General features: G+C 34.8%; 1 protein-coding gene across 4 annotated transcripts in view; it reads right to left on the bottom strand.

The window, feature by feature from the left end:
- CADM2 (cell adhesion molecule 2) overlaps positions 1-18,137 on the bottom strand; it is a 1,053,394-nt gene that overhangs the window by 77,748 nt on the left and 957,509 nt on the right. For all 4 annotated transcript variants that reach the window (XM_071220611.1, XM_071220610.1, XM_071220612.1 and 1 more), the window contains one exon: positions 8,646-8,824. In XM_071220611.1, the coding sequence (XP_071076712.1) occupies positions 8,646-8,824 (179 nt within the window). The remainder of the gene's footprint in view (positions 1-8,645; positions 8,825-18,137) is intronic.

Raw genomic sequence — 18,137 nt, 5'->3', positions numbered from 1 at the left:
ACATGAGCATGTTATATATGTGCACATGTATACACATACACATGCAAATATATGTGCATGTGTACATATACAATTAATGTACAAATGAACAATGAAAATACCAAATAATTATTGACTCCTTTCATAAAATTAAAATACAGTGGCACATGACTAGGGTCGCTTTAGTCTGGAGTGAGAAAAAGGCCTCTCTGAAAAGCATTGCTTAAAATGAGATCTGCATGATAAGAAGTCACTCTTGCAAAGACCAGACAGCATTCATGGCAAGATTCCTTACCCTCCTGGACAAACACTCCCGGGGGACGCAGGGTTCCTAAAAAGAGAAGGAGCTCGATGCCTTAGAGGAGTTGAAAGAGGACGGGGGGAACAGAAGTACCTGCATGGAGAGTGGGCCGATCTGGGGGCTTAGTATGCAGGTTTCATGAGCTGGGGTAATAACAATTTGGGTTTTATACTAAGTGTGATGAAATGCCTTTGGGGAAATTTTAATGGGGAAAGACATGAAGGAATATGCATTTCAAATATTTATATGTTGTACCTATGTGGGAAATAGATTGGAGAGAAAGATGTGTGGAAACAGAGAGCCCTAAATAATGTGAAACTAAATACTGCTTCAAAAGCCTAGGCCAGAGAGGATGGTACAAAAAGTGGACATAGTTGGGGCATGGTTTGGAAATAGTGTCAAAATAATTTGCTGATGAATTGGAAAGAAGGGTAGAGAAAAATCAAGGATAAATCTTAGATTCTAGAATAACCCTATGATATATGGTGTTACAATGGTTGTGAAAACTACATTGTAAGAAGCTACAAAGCAAGTTTTGGGATTTTTTAGAAGCAAAAATCAGTTTATTACCATTCCTTGTGTCAGTTTGCACTTCTGTTAACCATTCTTTTTCTTAAATTTATTTTTATTGAGTTACAATTGTCTGCATTTTCTCCCCATCCCTCCACCCCACCTCAGCCAATCCCACCTCCCTCCCCCACCTCCACCCTCCCCCTTGATTTTGTCCTTGTGTCCTTTATAGTAGCGCCTATAGACCCCTCTCCCCACTATCCCCTCCCCACTCCCCTCTGGCTATTGTTACATTGTTCTTAATTTCAATGTCTCTGGTTATATTTTGCTTGCTTTTTTCTTTTGTTGATTATGTCCCAGGTAAAGGAGAGATTATATGGTATTTGTCCCTCACCACCTGGCTTATTTCACTTAGCATAATGCTCTCCAGTTCCATCCATGCCATTGCAAAGCAAGTTTTATGTAAAATCTGTTATCTTCTATTAAGCATGCCTTTGTTTCTGAAAACAAATGCCCAAATTATCCCCCATGGGTTATTGCATATTGCTTGAATTCTTCTACATATATAGAAGAGCTTTGTACATTTTTGTAAAGTTATAATATAGCCTTATTTGCACATAAAAAAATCTAGAAAGTCTGAGTGCCATAGATTCTATCCTTATGTTTACTGCTGCTGATAGAATAGATTCTTTTATAAATAGGGAAAGAAAAGGTATTAAAAATGCTGAAGTTGTTGAGTGGTGGACTCTTTCCTGCCTTTAGGCAAGAAGGAGAGTTTTCCTCATGCACATTTTCGTCCATCTGAATGTCACAGAAACATTTACTACAGAGTGCTATGTGTGAACAGAATTTTTACTCTGAAAGGTGAGACCTTAATTTATCCACTTCAGGCTCATCTTAAAACAGACAGATGGAGTTAAGCCTAAACTCCGTTGACTATGCTTGCACACACACACCGCACAGAATGCTTCCTAATGAAAACAGTGCTCCTGTGTGCACTATTTTATGCCGCTCCCCTTCTCTCTGCAGAGCAACAGCATATTCTTTCGCTCAGAGCTACGCCTTTTCCACAGGCATCATAGCCGTCCCTCTTTATTCATGTCCAGAAATGATGTTTTATTTCAGCCACTAAAGAAGGTACTGTTTTAGACTCATCCAACTAGTTTAGGGTCTGGCAACTCGCAGCTAGGGAGGAGAGCAGCAGTCCTTGGGCTCCTCCATCAGCGCACTGCTTGTCGTTCCATATGCATGCCTTTTCATCCTTTCCTCCTACACTGCATATCTTCCCATCTATGCTTCTAAAGAAGGCTTCTCCAAAGGAAAAATGCTCATTATGAGTACATAGAATTAATTTACCAACTGGTAAGTCTATTTCCATGTGCAGGAACAGATTTTAGCTGAATTCCTTTTCATGTTTGCTAGGCTGTACATCTGTTCACAATCCAGGCTCCTCTTTCCTGCTCCACACCCAGTCCTCTGAGCTCAAAGATTCATTGTCTTACTTCCATCAGGATCTGCATCACCTTTCCTAACAGTACAACCACGCAAACAAACAAACAAAAAATAGGCAGCTTCTCAACATTGCTAAATGTTCTATTGCTGGGTAATGCGATAGTAAATGTACATGTGGCTGCCAACATTTCAGTCTAGCTACATGTTTAATATGATGCACGGAGTACTTTTTTTCATTTTAAGGTGATGAAAGTCCTCATTACCTTTTAAATCATTGATAATCACATTATGAATATGTGAAATACATACTCTAGACTAAGAAAGCATGCATTACAATCAAATTTCCTTAGTTCTAAAGTAAAATAACTTTAAAAACAAATTTAGGATATTATATTATGATAGTCCCAATCTGTTTCATAATTATTACTGCATTCACCTATACATTTTTACATTATTTTGATAAATTGGAATCAGATACTAATAGCCCTAAAGCAATTCAATTTATATTTTGTGCACTAGTTGACTTAAGAGAGATGCTAGAGGACTTAGAAGTGTTTGTGTAGACTGAAGAAAGGAGACCCTCAATTATTCAATTTGGCACTCTCCTATGGTAAAAAAAAATCAACTGAAATGGCAAGTCAGTGTCCAGGATAGAAAGTGAAGTTGCATTTACCTATAGTCTCTGAAAATGGGAGATGTTTACATGAATAACAAACCTTGGAAGCTTGGCTTGATGAAGGAGTCGGGAGTACAACTTTCTGTCTCTGAGTATTTTTGATATTTATTGTTAACAATAAAAGCAGAGTGAAATGAAAGTAGCAGGTGTATTGATTCTTTAAATCTGGAGAGGCATATTTAATAGCTTGATACCTTTCACTAGACCAAAACACACAGACATTTCTAGAAGTAATATTCTTTTCTACTATTAAAATTTAAAATCTGAAACATTCTTTTTATAATGGTTCTTACCCTAACAATAAAATGTGATGAATCCTATTCAATATATGTGTTATTTTGGGAAAATTATACTGGAAACAAACAAAAGGCAATATTGCATTTTTCATCAGTATTCATTTCAATAGATACATGAAAAAATAAATCATAACGTCAACTGGTGTGTTAGGAATACCAAGTCAGTAACTGTCAGGAAGCTGATTGGCGTTACAGATATATAAACAAGCTTTTTATTCTATTTCACACTTTCCAGTAGGATAATACTAGGTATAGAGAATTTTGTTTCTTTTTATGTTAATGAAAATAAAATTTGCTAGAAAAGCAAAATATATACACATAAAATAAAAATGTGGAAAGGTTAATGGTGGCCAATTTCATTCAAAGTATAATAACAGTTAAGACAATGAAGAAGTAATGAATTACAATAAAGAAGTAATGAATTATGAAAGTATATTCATACATGCAGGAAATAATAAAGTAATGGAATAAGTTAGAGCAGTGGCAAAGGAATTTTAAACCTCATATAAGTGTCACTATGGTAATAGGAAGAGTAAATTTGGAGAGCGATGGGGAATATAAAAAAAATAACTCTCTGGAATAGAGCATCTTAGCTTTGTTGTGACTGGGACAGCCCTGAGTAGGGTCATGAGAGAGTGGTTTCTCCACAGACGATCTAATTGGAATGCCCTCTTCCTCTCTTCCATAACCTGGGCCTGCCACAGTAGAGTAGCTACTGATAGGAGAAGAAATATGTTGCTCATTTTTTCCTACTTATATTACTGTATTTCTTCCTGAGTCCTGGCGATGCTAAAGAGTTCCAACAGCCCTGTCCATCTTCCATTTGTACTGTGAAAAGTGGTTACAAACTGGTCTAGCATGAGTGTGAAGGGAGATAAAAGACATTAGGAAAGTTGAGAAGAAAGAAGTTTAGGATTTAGAGGGAATACAGTAATTGGTGTTTCACACTCTCCGTAGATACTTCCTCAAAATTTCCCAGGTGCTATGTTTCTGAAACTTTCAAAATAATATTATTTTAATCAGTTGATTAAAAATATATATGAACACTTGACAAACTTAAATACACACACACACACACATATATTCATATATATTGCTTCTGACTGGAAAATAAAAATTGCCTAAGGTCACTTGTAATTCTCTGTAGCCATCTATTTTGTGATTAAGTTATCTGCTAGGTTCTCTATTTTGGAAGGTACTGATCCAGATAGTCTTTAATTGGGAGGATACATTTTATCTAAATCTTCTGAATTTGACATTGCATAAGAGAAACAAGGGTGACTGTAACTATTACACTGCTCAATATATATTACTGCTTTGTTGTACTGTTAACTTTTTAAGTTTTCTATTGTTTAGTAGGAAGGATTTAGAATTTTCTTGCTCTTTGATAGAGATAAGCTAATTTGTGCTTTGATACCATTCAGGGAGGAGTATGGGCAATGCATTATATGCAACTCGAGCAAGTTTCATATCAGAGCACTGCATTGATATTACCTTGACATCATAAGGTCACCGGTGACACAACAGTAGTAGCAGTCTAAGTAGCAGTCTAAGATGTTGCAAGTCCATCTGTGTACCTGACACTATGCTGGGTACATCCACTTATGACATATACCATTAGCTTATGAATAATCCAGGAGTGCTGTTTTTCTTTATTTCTTTATTCTTTTAAGATTTTATGTAGTTATAGACAGAGGGGAAGGGATGGAGAAAAAAGGGAGAGAAACATCAGTGTGTGGTTGCCTCTCACATGCCCTGCACCAGGGGACCTGGCCTGCAACCCAGGCATGTGCCCCGACCAAGAATCCAACCAGCAACCCTTTGCTTCACGGTCCGGTGCTCAGTCCACTGAGTCACACCAGTCAGGACCTTTTGAAATTCTGGACACTTGGACCATATTCCTTCACTCTGAAAATCTACATTGCTGTATGGCCATTCTCTTACAGCGCTTCCATTTTTTGTATGATAATTTCTTGAATGCTTATCTTCCATATCAAACTCTAAACTTCTTGAGTGCTATTGACCTCAGTTGTATAGTGCCTTTACAGTCAGTGGGTAAATGCTAAGTGTAAATCTGGTGAATGAGTGAATTTTTCTCCTGATCTGAGTTCTACAAACAGTAAAAACAGCAATGCAACAGGATATTTCAAGACCATCAACACGTAAGTAATAGCAATTCTAAGTAAATAACAGGATCCTGATAGTAGCATGAGAATAACTTCAATATTTTATACATAAGCAAAAATGAAAAAAACTGTTGTGACTACAAAATTATTAGTATGATTATAACTACCAAGTCAACTGATTAATTTCTCACAGCTGAGCTTACTAATAAAAAGATGTTATTTCTTTCCTAAAAGAATCTCCACAGTGTAAAAGTTTCCTAAGTATAATGTTTTATCCTACAAGTACTTGCAATCTCAGATTTGTTAGGCCCTTTATTGAGAGTGAATTTCATACTGGCTGTTAGAATTACTATCTGTAGTTCTAATGCTAAAATTTTCAAAGGTATAATTAGGAAAGAAAATTAAAAAAACCTTCCAATGTCCATAACACAAAATGCCAGTGCTGTTAACAATTAAATGTGATACCACTTAATTAATAAACTTCCATTGACGCCCAAAGAATAAAATCTAACCATTACAGGATAGCATTACAGGATGGCATCTGTATAGCAGATGATTTCACAGGAAAGTGCTCAGATCTCCATCGAGTTAAGAATCAGTAGAACATAGGCAACTCTGGTGAAGTCAAAGACAGGATCTCAGCCACGGAAAGCCCTTCTGTGCTAGAGCTATACTAAATTATCACAGTTAATGTAAAATCAACCTTGGTGTAAAAGATAAAAGGGTGAAGTTCTCACAAATGATCACTTATCACTCCATTCCAAAATGCATACAGCATTCATTACAGACCAAAATACCACTCACATTTCATCATTGTGTAGGGTTTAGAAACAGCCAAACCATTAACAGAAGAGAGTAGCTTTTTATATTTATACAACCAGTGACTAATGAAACATTATACTGTGTGTGCAAAAAGGGAGGGAAAAAAACCTTTATCTTGTAATGAATCCAATTGGAGCCCTTTTAAACACAGCATAATACGGTCTCAGTGTTTCACCGAGCCTCTCATTACTTGTGTCAATAATCCTAGGTAAACTACTGTTGAACTTCACAGCATTTATATAGTAGCATGAATAGCATTAATCTATGGGGTGCTTTTGATGAATTGTAGTTCAGAAAGCAAAGCCAAAAATGACTTCTTGAAAAGTGCTTAGAGAAGTATTTATTAGACATGTGTCAACTGCCAATTACCGGAAGGCAGCTTGGCTACTTAGGAAATCATGCTGTTGGCTAGATTGCAAACACTGGGAAAACATATGAATTTTCCCCACTTGAACTACTTTAAAAAACGAGTCACATTCTCTTCATTTATTATTTTCTGTCACTCCCTTCTAATTCTCTATTTTTTTAATGCCGTATTGCTTTCCACACAGTGTGACACACTATGCAACATCCCACCAGGTCCCCAAAAGGGAGAGAAGCACTGAGAAAGTGAAGGATGAATCAGACCAGACTTCATTTGCATGACTGCATGATCGACACCTCCAGGTCAGCATGAATGGAGGCTCCTCCTGGATCCTGCTCTAAGGATCAAACTTATCTTCGTGATACACCCAGTGATGGCCATGCTCTCTCTGGCAGTGGGGCTGGAAGAGTGCATCTACAGGGGTTTGCCACATTTAATTCCAATTTAATATCAGTCTAATTGATTAGGCTAATCTTTCTCAAGTGTTAAAATTTGCACAATTCATAATATGTTAGAAATTAATCTCTCAGCTCTACCATCTTCAAGGTGTTCGTATGTGGATAGTCTAGTCACTATGAAACTTTCATTTGCCTTGGATAGCAAAGTGGTATGAAGAACTGAGAGACTGCATACACTAAAGCGATTTGGAATTAGAATATTGACTTAATATATTATATTTTAATCTAATTTAGCCTGCAGTATAGCTAAATAAAAACCTGAAAAAAACACAACTTAATTATTTTCCCCTAAATTTAAATCTCATTTTAAAGAATTAAATTTTACCACTCCTTCCATTTTGGGGAGCTAACCCACGCTTTTTATAGTATTCTATAATTAGATTCATGGGAAAATATATCAAATAAATGTACCCTCTTAATAATTCCTAAGATCCACTGATTATGAGAACATTGAGCTTTATATGATACTCATTTCAAATACTGTATATAGTGTAGGAAAAAATACTAGCCTTAGAAATGTTTTTCTTGGTGAAATACATGAAGAAAATATTACATTCTCTAATTCTTCCCTCTCTTGGAGATTCACAACATACCCTGGAATATAAAATAAACTCTCAGAAGTTCTTCAATAAAGAAACCCTACTTACTTTGTTTATTGCAGTATTTTCCATCTCATAAAAGTGATCTCCATCTAATAACATGTTAGTGTTACCTTATAAAAACACATTGTGGCTTTTGGAGGTTGGGAAAAACAGACACTTTTCAATCCTGTGTATTGTTATTTCTTCCTGCCATTTTGTTATATATATTCAAATTGTGAGATTAATGGAGAGGAGAAAATAATGTCTGTGGGTGTTTCAAATTGTTGTGCATAAGAAATGAAGGCAATTATCATTAATATTGAGATCATTATCATTGAGATGCAGCCAAGTACACCTCTGTTTCGACTGCATTTCACTGACATGCTCTCATTCTTTGTGAAACTAGGTATAGTGATTATAAACATATTTTTATGAGAATACAACCAAAATTACCTTAAGGGACATATAATTTTCATGATTCTGATTTATAACTAAAAGCATTTATTTGAAAAATTGAAAGAAAAAACATTAATATAATTTAAGTCAACACCCAAAATTACGTACTATATTTATAGTAAAACTTAATCACAAAATAATGTTATCTTTTTTGAAATAGACCTGTAATGCTAGGAATTTCCCTCTTCAGACTGCTTTCATTGTGTCCCATAGAGTTTGGATTGCTGTGTTTCAAGGTATCTTTTGATTTCTTCCTTGATCTCATTGTTAACCCATTCATTGCTTAATAACGTGCTTTTAGACTTCCATGTCTTTGTGTTGTTTTTCAGGTTTTTTTTCTGTGATTGATTTCTAGTTTCATCCATATGGTCAGAGAAGATGCTTTATATAAAATAATAATTATTATTACTATAGTTATTATTATATTTTAGTGTATCTTTTAATTTTATTTTTATTAGTTTTATTTGGAACATATTAAAGGTGAATCATGGAGATACTTACACTTATGAGTCCTTCTAAATGAAAAAGAAAATTTGTTTAATTTTGTTATAAATATTTTGATAAATTTAAACAGTTTTTAGGGATTCATTCTTTCACATATAATGACATCAAAAAGGTACTCACCATGTACAATGAGAACATACTCCGCACTGCTTTGGCCAATGGTGTTTGTGGCTTCACATCGATATGTACCATTGTCCGTTTTGTTCAGGAAAAGAATGTTTAGCTCCCTACCACTCACAACCATTCGATCAGGATCTGGTAATTCTCCACCATCCTTTGTCCACAAAACAGGTTCTGGCCTATTGGATTTAAACATGCATATAGATAGAAAAAATGAGAAAGTTTGTATATTTTGTGATTTAAATAAATCAAGCAATTTATAAATTTTAACACTGATTTGGGGCATAACCATGTGCTAACATGTACAAGGCACCAAAAGAACTATTTTGCACTCATTCAGAAGACTTGAAGTGTGGCAAATACAATTTAATCCTATTCTGCTTAACTAAGCAGACATGTATTAAGAAACTAATTTGTTAGGTCACTATAGCAGTCACTGATATTTAGTAGGTCCTGTGGCCCTGATCCTGCTGCTAATGATTCCCACTTGCTGTTGGAACAGCTTTCCCCCGAGGTACCTGGGATGATAGCTTTGCATTAGAGCCGTCACTGACACAGTGGTACTTGACACCACCTACAGCTTCTCTCCTCTCCTGCTCCTCTCATTCCCCTACAGGTTTTCACTGACAGTTCTCTCATGTTTGCCTCTCCCCATTTACTCTCTCATTTTGACACAATAATGCTTTATTAACTTAAGATATACAACATAATGATTTGCTATATGTATATATTGCAAAAGGAATACCAGAAGGAGTTTAGTTAACATCCATAACTTCATGGTTATGAGTTTTTTGTGTGATGATAACTTTTAAAAGGAATTCAGATAAATTGTAGGAGACAAAACCAGTATGTGAAAATTAACCATATTTTTATACAGTAGCAGCAAACTATCAGAAAAAGAAATCAAGAGAAAAAAATCATTTATAATTGCATCAAAAAGAATAAAATAATTAGGAAAAAATTAACCAAAGAAGTTGTCTGTACACTGAAAACTGTAAGATGTTGATGAAAGAAATTAAAGAGGATGCATAAATCAAAAGATATTTCATGCTCATGGATTGGAAAAATTAATATTAAAATGCCCATAATACCCAAAGCAATCTACAGATTCATTGCAATCCCCATAAACATTCCAATGGTATTTTTCAAAGAATCAAAACAGTAATCATAAAATTTACATGGAACCACAAAAGATCCTGAGTAGCTGCTAAGCAATTTTGAAGAATAAGAAAAATCTAGGGGCATCACATTTTCTATTTTCAAATTATATTACAAAGCTATAACAATTAAAGCAGAATGGTATTGGCATAAATACAGCCATAGAGATCGATAGAACAGAGTAAAGAACCCCAAATAAACTCATGCAGGTATGGTTAATTAATTTTTGACAAAGGAGCTAATGATATATAATGGAGAAAGGCCAGTATATTAATCAATGGTTTTGGAAAAATTAGCCCCATGCAAAAGTATGAACACCATATCTTACACCATATACAAACAGTATCTCAAAGTGAGTTAAGGAGTTGAATGTAAGATCTGAAATTACCAAACTCAAAGAGGAAAACATAGGCAGCAAGCTCCTTGACAACAATCTCTGCAAAGATTTTTTAAAAAATTTAAAACCAAAAGAGGAACAAAGACAAATATAAATGTGTGACTGTGTATGTTACATGCCATTGAGTCAACTCCTGGTGACCCTATGAATGAGAGATGTCCATGATGTCTTATCCTTAATAGTCCTTCTCAGCTCTTGTAGACTCCTGCCTATGGCTTCTTTTATGGAGTGAATCCATCTCAATTTTTTTTTTCTTTTCCTGCTGCTTCTATTTTTCCAAGTGTTATTTTTTTCCAGAGAATCTTGCCTATTTATTATGTGTCCAAAGTAAGATACTTTTCTTTCTTTCCTTCCCTTTCCTTCCCTTCCCTTCCCTTTCCTTTCCTTCCTTCCTTCCTTCCTTCCTTCCTTCTTCCTTCCTCTCTCTTGCTCTCTCTCTCTTTCTTTTTTTCTTTTGTCATGTTTGCCCCTGGAAATGTCTGAGGCTTAATTTCCTCTAGAACACACTTGTGTGTCTACCTGGAGATCCAGGGTATCTGCAGAGCTCTCCTCCAACACCATATATCAAATGAATCAATTGTTTTCTTATCAGCCTTCTTCACTGTTCAGCTTTGTCATCTGGCATAGTAACTGGGGACACAAGAGTGTGAATGATTTTAGCTTTTGTCTCCAATGACACATCTTCACTCTTGAGGACCTTTCCAAATTCTTCCATTGCTGCCCTTCCAATCTTAGTCTATTCTTAATTTCATGGCCATAGTTTTCATTTAAATTAATGACTGAACCAAAATAAGCAAAATCTTTAACAATTTCAGTGTCTTCCCCATCTATGTTAAAGTTGTCTATTTCTTTTATAGTCATGATGTCTGTTTTCCTGCTATTCAAATGCAGTGCTGCTCTGGCACTTTTTTCACTTTCATCAAAAGTTGTTTCAAATCATTGACATTTTCTGCCAATAAAATGGTGTCATCTGCATATCTTACATTATTGATATTTCTTCCACCTATTTCCACTCTTCTTTCCTCTGACTACAGCCCAGTTTTTCATATACGTTCTGTGTATGGATTAAACACTTAGGGAAATAAAATGCACTCTTGTCTGCCACCCTTGCCTATAGAAAGGCATTCTGTCTCTCCATATTCTGTCCTGAGAGTGGCTTCCTGTCTGCAACACTGTTTATAGATCTGGATGGTCAAGAGCTGAGGCATATCCCTTTCTATCAGAGCAACTCATACCTTTCATGATCCATGCAGTCAAAGGCTTGACTCTAGTCTACAAAACAGATTAACTTTCCTGTGAAATTTTTTGGAGCACTCCAGTACCCAACAAATGTTTGCAATTAGATCTCGAATGCCTCCTTCTTTTTTTGAATCCAGCTTAAACACCCAGCATATCTTGCTCCATGTGAAGTAGTAGACTTTACTGAATTACACTGAGCATCACTGTACTTGCATGGGAAATCGGAGCAATCATCCTATAGTTACTGCATTCCTTGTAATCTCATTTATTGAAAATTAGGATGTGTATTGACTATTTCTACTCTGTGTGCCTGTTTCATTTTCCATATATATATATATATATATATATATATATATATATATGTGTGTGTGTGTGTGTGTGTGTGTGTGTGTGTGTGTGTGTGTGTGTGTTAGAATAATGACAGATTCCATCCCTGTGCCTTCAAATAACTCTTATCAGTATCTCATCTATCCCTAGTGATTTAGTTGTTTCCAATACACCCAGGGCAGTTTTCATTTCAGTTTCTAGAATTACAGCTTCTTCTTCAAAGGTGTCAGTCATCGTTTTGTCTCTTTTGTATAGAATTTCAGTAGACTCTTTCCACCTTTCCTTTATTTCCCCTAAATAATAGTCTACCTTGTTGGTCATTTAACATTCCTAGTCTAGGTTTGAATTTCCCCAATTTTCTGGTAGAGCTCTCTTGTTTTTCCTTTTTTCTTGTTTTCTTCTATCTTCTTACAGTGACCATAATAATATTTATAGTTTCAGTCCATATTTCTTCCGGTTCTTAGTCAATTAAGGTTAAAAGTGCAAATATGTTTTTTAATGAGGACTTTAAATCTATCAGGAATGTTATTACATTATATTTTTGTGCTACACATGTTTTAGTGCTCTTCTTTATTTTTTCCTTAATGTTTGATATTTATAGTTTGTGGTCAGTACCACAATCAGCTCCTGGTCTTATTTTGGCAGACATAATAGAACTTCTTCATATCTTGCCTCCAATTACATTGTCTGTTTGATTTCCATTTTGGCCATCTGGTGATATCCATGTATAGTCATCTTTCTGGTTGTTTGAAGCATATGTTTGTAATTGGCAAGTTGTTGGCTTTGCAGAAATCCATGGGTCTCCTCCTGCTTCATTTCTGACCCCTAGTCCAATTTTTCCAAAGATCTTAATTCAGTTTTATTTCCTAATTTTCTGTTCCAATAACCTGTAATTATCAGAATATTTTGTTTTGGTGTATGCCCACATTCTTAGATACTTGCATTAAAAGCTTTCAATTTCATCTTCTTTTTAAAAAATATTTTTTCATTTATTTTTAGAGAGAGGGAAAGGGAGAAATAGAGAGAGAGAAACATCAATATGTGGTTGACTCTCATGTGCCCCCAACTGGGGGTCTGACCCACAAGCCAGGTATGTATCCTGACTAGGAATTGAACCAGCAACCCCTTGGTTTGCAGGCTTGCAGTCAATCCACTGAGCCATACCAGCCAGGGGTATTTTCATTCTCTTCAGTTTCCACAGTTGGAGCATAGAGAAAATTGAATGATGGTTATATTAATAGGTGTTACTAGAAGTCTGATTGATATTATTCACTCAGGCCTTGCATTGTGGCCCCTAACTATCTATGATACGTCTTGTCTCAATATTAAAGACACTCCATTTCCTCTGAGTTCGTAATTTCCAAACATTTGTAGGTGCCTGACCGGCAATGTCCCATTCCAGTCCATTTAGTTCTCTGACATCAAGCTCGGCAATGTTTAGATGTTCTATTTCTTGCTTTTCAATTTCCAGTTCACCTGGTTTGTGCTTCTTACATTCCATGTTCCAATTGCATGAGTTGTGCAACATCATACCCTCCTTTTGCCTTTGTGCACATCATTTCATTAGCAACAATGCTATTCATTCTTCTTTGCTCTTCCCCAGTAACTGTTAGACTGCTTCCCAATGTGGGAGCTTCACCCTTCAGGACTATCTCATATTTCATGTTAGATTGTCTCCTCATATGGTTTTTAAGGTAAAACAAAAGAAAAAGTGAGAAAATAACATGTATCAGTGGTTAATCGTTGTCTTCTGTTGTATGGTATGTAGATACAAACTAATGTGGGACTACATCAAACTAAAAAGCTTTTTCACAGCATAGGATACTACTAACAAAATGAAAAGACAACCTATGTAATGGAAAAATTATTTACAAATCATATAACTGATAAAGGTTAAATACCCAAAGTATATAAAGAATGCACGAATCTTTATAGCTAAAAATAAACATAAAAAAAGTAGGAGAACTGAATAGACATTTTTCTAAAGAAGACATACAAATGGTCAACAAGGTATGTGATATCACTAATCATCAGGGAAATGCAAATGGAAAAAAAACAAAACAAAACAATGAGATATCACCTAACACCTGTTAGGATGACTATCATTAAAAAAAAAAAAAGAAATAACAGGTGTTGGTAAAGATGTGAAAAAAAAGTGAAACCTTTTTGCATTGTTGTTGAGAATGTAAATTTTTGAAGTCTCTGTGAAAGCTATGAATATTCCTCAAAAATTAAAAAATAGAAATATTACATGATTTAGCAATTGCACTTCTGGTTACTTAACAAAAAGAAACAAAATCAGTATCTCAAAAAGATATGTACATCCCCATATTCACTGGAGCATTATTTACTTAGCCAAGACATGGAAAGATTATTTACTGAGCCATTGGTATATATTACAAAATATATTCCAAATATAATAGATTGTTATTCAGCCATAAAAATAAGGAAATCTTGTCTTTTGAAATAAAATGAATAAAACTTCAGGGTATTATGCTTAATGTAATAAGTCAAACAAAGAAAGACAAATACTGTATGTTCTCACTTATATGTGGAACTTAACTGAATTCATTGAAATCAACTTCTCTTTGAGTGAAGTACTTGCAAAGATTCTCATCTCAAAATTTGCCCTTAAGAAAGAATGTATAAATGAATCATGGATGTTTGCCTTTGAAGATTGCACAGTGTTTTAAAATTATTAATGATTAGAATCACTATTAATAATATCTACCACCGTGTGTTGATGATAGTAATTATCATACATACTTTACATGTATTTTCTACAAACCTCACAAGAACACTTCGTGCATATGATGTAAAACATTTTAAAGCATATAAGAATATAAGAGATTAGAGATGTACCTAAATCTGATCTGTGTTGTAATGCTTTGTACACTATCTCTTAATTTCTAACATGATGAATATTTTCCTAGTTCTTCTAGGTCAAAATTTTCTAATTTAAACATTATTGCAAAGGACCTGGACAGACACTTCTCCAAAGAGGACATATAGACGGCCAAAAGACATATGAAAAGATGTTCAAAGTCACTAATCATCAGGGAAATGCAAATTAAAACCACAATGAGTTACCATCTCGCACCTGATAGAATGGCTTTCCTCAATAATTATTATCAATAAACAAGGGCTAGGGAGTATGTGGAGAAAGAGGAACACTTTTGCACTGTTGGTGGGAATGCAGACTGGTGCAACCACTGTGGAAAGCAGTATGGAGTTACCTCAACAATCAAAAATGGATCTGCTTTTTGACCCAGTAATCCCACTTCTAGGAATATATCAGAAGGAACCCAAAACAGTAATTTGAAAGAACATAAGCACCCCTATGTTCATTGCAGCACTTACAATAGCCAAGCTATGGAAGCAGCCCAGGTGTCCTTCAATAAATGAGTGGATAAAACAACTATGGGACATTTACACAATAAATACTACTCAGTCATAAAAAAGAGGAAAGTTTTATCCTTTGTGACAGTATGGATGGGCCTGCAGAACATTATGCTAGGTTAAATAAACCAGTCAGAAAAAACAAATTCCATATGATTTCACTCATATGTAGAATCTAATGAACAAACTGAACCAACAAGGAAAAAGGGGACAAACTCATAGATGGAGAACAGATGACAGCTAGTGGTGGGGGATGTTAGAGGGAAAAGGGTTTGAGCAAAAAAGAAAAAGGACTCATGGACATGACAACAGTGTGGTGATTGCAGGGGGGAGGGAGCATAAAGGGACTAATGGTAATGGAAAATATAATAAAGATAAAATTTATTTTTGAAAAATATTTATTTGTTACTTTTGTTGAAAACACTAATGTTATATTTTGTTATTATGGATACAGTCAGAATATGTGAGGTCTCTCCAAAAGGTATCCAGCCATATAATATGAAAAATAGAGACATTTATTGAACAAGAAACAAGATACAACAAGCATTGTACTTAGGACAATGAGGCCTCAGTTCTCTTCAAAGTAGGCACCTTGGGATCTCACACAGTTCTCCCAATCACCAGCAGCTGCCCTGTTGTATTTTCCTAAATCTCATTGATGGTCTGAAATCTATTCCCTTTCAAAGGTGATTTTAGTTTTGGGAAAAGCCAGGAGTTTCAGGATGCCAAATCTGGGCTACACAGGGGTAAATCACCTGGATGATTTGATATTTCACCAAAAATCTCTGCACAAGAGGTGATGCATGAGCAGGGGCTTTGTCCTGGTCAAGCTGCCAATCACCAGTTGCCCATAGCTGTGGCCTTCTGAATCATCCAAATAGTTTCCACAGAGGAATGTTCAAGCTTAACACAAAATTTGATGCAGATTCATTGCTCTACTCTTTCATTTTGAATGCAATGGCCACACAGTACACATGCTCACTCAATAGTGTCTATTGCCCCCACTGACTAGTACAGTGAAGTCTTCATTGTTCACACATGCACATTCCAGTCAACTCTCCTTGGCTGCCAGGTTACATTGATGTCACACAAACTGTTCTCATTATATTAACAATGGCTGGATTTTTTCTGGATAGACCTCATAAGTCTTAAGTGACAGCTATAACTACAACAGTTTTTCTGAGAAAAAGATTATGTATTTTCTGACAAAATTTAGTCAAACGGATAAAAGTTGTGAACCAAATAATAATAATGATTGGAAAAAGAGTAAAATAAGTTTAAGAAAGAATAAGGAAGAGAAAACAATTTTATCAGGGCTGTACCCATGAAACTTCTGAAGGGGGATTCTATGAAAAAAAAATATTAGGAAACCAGTTATCCAAAACTATAGGGAAATATAATAATTTATATTATCCAATTGCAATATATAGTGTATTCACTTTCATATTATCTTTTATAAAAGCCACATTGTTAATATCTCTCAACTTGCTTCATATATCCCACATCTGCTAGTTATTATTTGAATATACTAATTCTTATTTTAAAAGTGAGAGCCTGAAAAATCTTATGCCATGGACTCCCTTTGAAGTGCTACAAAACAATAAATATTCCATTTATCTGAAATATTAGAAGTTGTGTCATTTCTACAAAGCCACATAAGGTCAACTTTAAAATAACAGTTACATTTAGATTAATTGGATTTTTAGAAGTATTAAAATGCTTATGCAATGGAGGTATTTTATTATACCTCCTTAAGATGCTATGCAATGGAGGTATTTTATTTATTCAAAAGTAACACTTTCTTAATATATGTCAGAATTTTTAAAATACACAAATATAAATCAATGCACATATATACACATTTTCATAAAGTCAAAATTATACCATACTAATGAAAGCTGTCATAATTTTCTCTGCTGATATTCATGTTTTCAATCACATATTAAAGCATATAACTGTAAATATGTAATTAAATTTAGATATATCTTTTAAAATTACATGTACAGAAATGAAGATCTAGATCAATTATTCAAGGTGTCAATTTTTATTTTCAAAACTTAAAAAAAAATTCTCATCCTGACTGGTGTGGCTTAGCTGGTTGGAGCATCATCCCATAGACCAAAAAGTGTCAGGTTCAATTTTGGGTCAGGGCACATCCCAGGTTACATACAAGAAGGCAGCCAATAGAAGTTTCTCTCTCTTACTGATGTTTCTCTCTATCCCTCTTTCTGTCTCTCTTTCAAAACAGTGAGAATTAAAAATAAAAAAGCAAATTAAAGGATATGAGGAGCTCCCTTTTAAAAATTACCTGTTTTAGAAAGGATGAAAAAAAATCACCTGCAAAAATAATTAACAGGAAATAATAGAGATATAAGCAGCTGCTGACACTAACATTGCAGAATTTTTGATCCTACAATGTATGATAGCAAATCTTCATGATGGCAGAAAATGTTAGCAGCATAAGATATGATTTTAATCAAATGAAGGTTATAGTGTATGTATCAATTAAAAATAGCCTACATATTCCAATTAGTACTTAAAATCTTCAAGCTTCTTAATATCACCATAAATATATGAAGTGGCTTAGCCAGTTTTGATACAATTTGTGTTTCATCTTAATAAAGAGGGCCCCTAGGCTCCTTCTAATTGGAACCCAAGAATGATTGAGTTTCTTGCTGTCATGAATAGCAATCTTCCCTGCTGATCAGGCAACCAAAGGTGATCATTCAAAAAGTGGTTCCAGACTACACTTCCTATATGATAAGGCTGAAAAAGAGTTAGAAGCTCCGCATCAGGGGTAACAGTATCAGGCATAACACTGTTCAACTCCATTGTGAGAACATGAATATAGTCAACCCATAGAGTTTCCCCTCTAAAAGTCCAAGTTATTAGAAGCTGAAAATGTATCATAGGAGTTGAAATTTGTTTTATGTTTCGATCTACCAAATCTATGGAACTAAAAAATATGTTTT

Source organism: Desmodus rotundus, chromosome 2 (assembly GCF_022682495.2).
Source record: "Desmodus rotundus isolate HL8 chromosome 2, HLdesRot8A.1, whole genome shotgun sequence".
Classification (NCBI taxonomy): Eukaryota; Metazoa; Chordata; class Mammalia; order Chiroptera; family Phyllostomidae; genus Desmodus; species Desmodus rotundus.
This window is presented reverse-complemented; position numbering and strand designations above follow the sequence as displayed.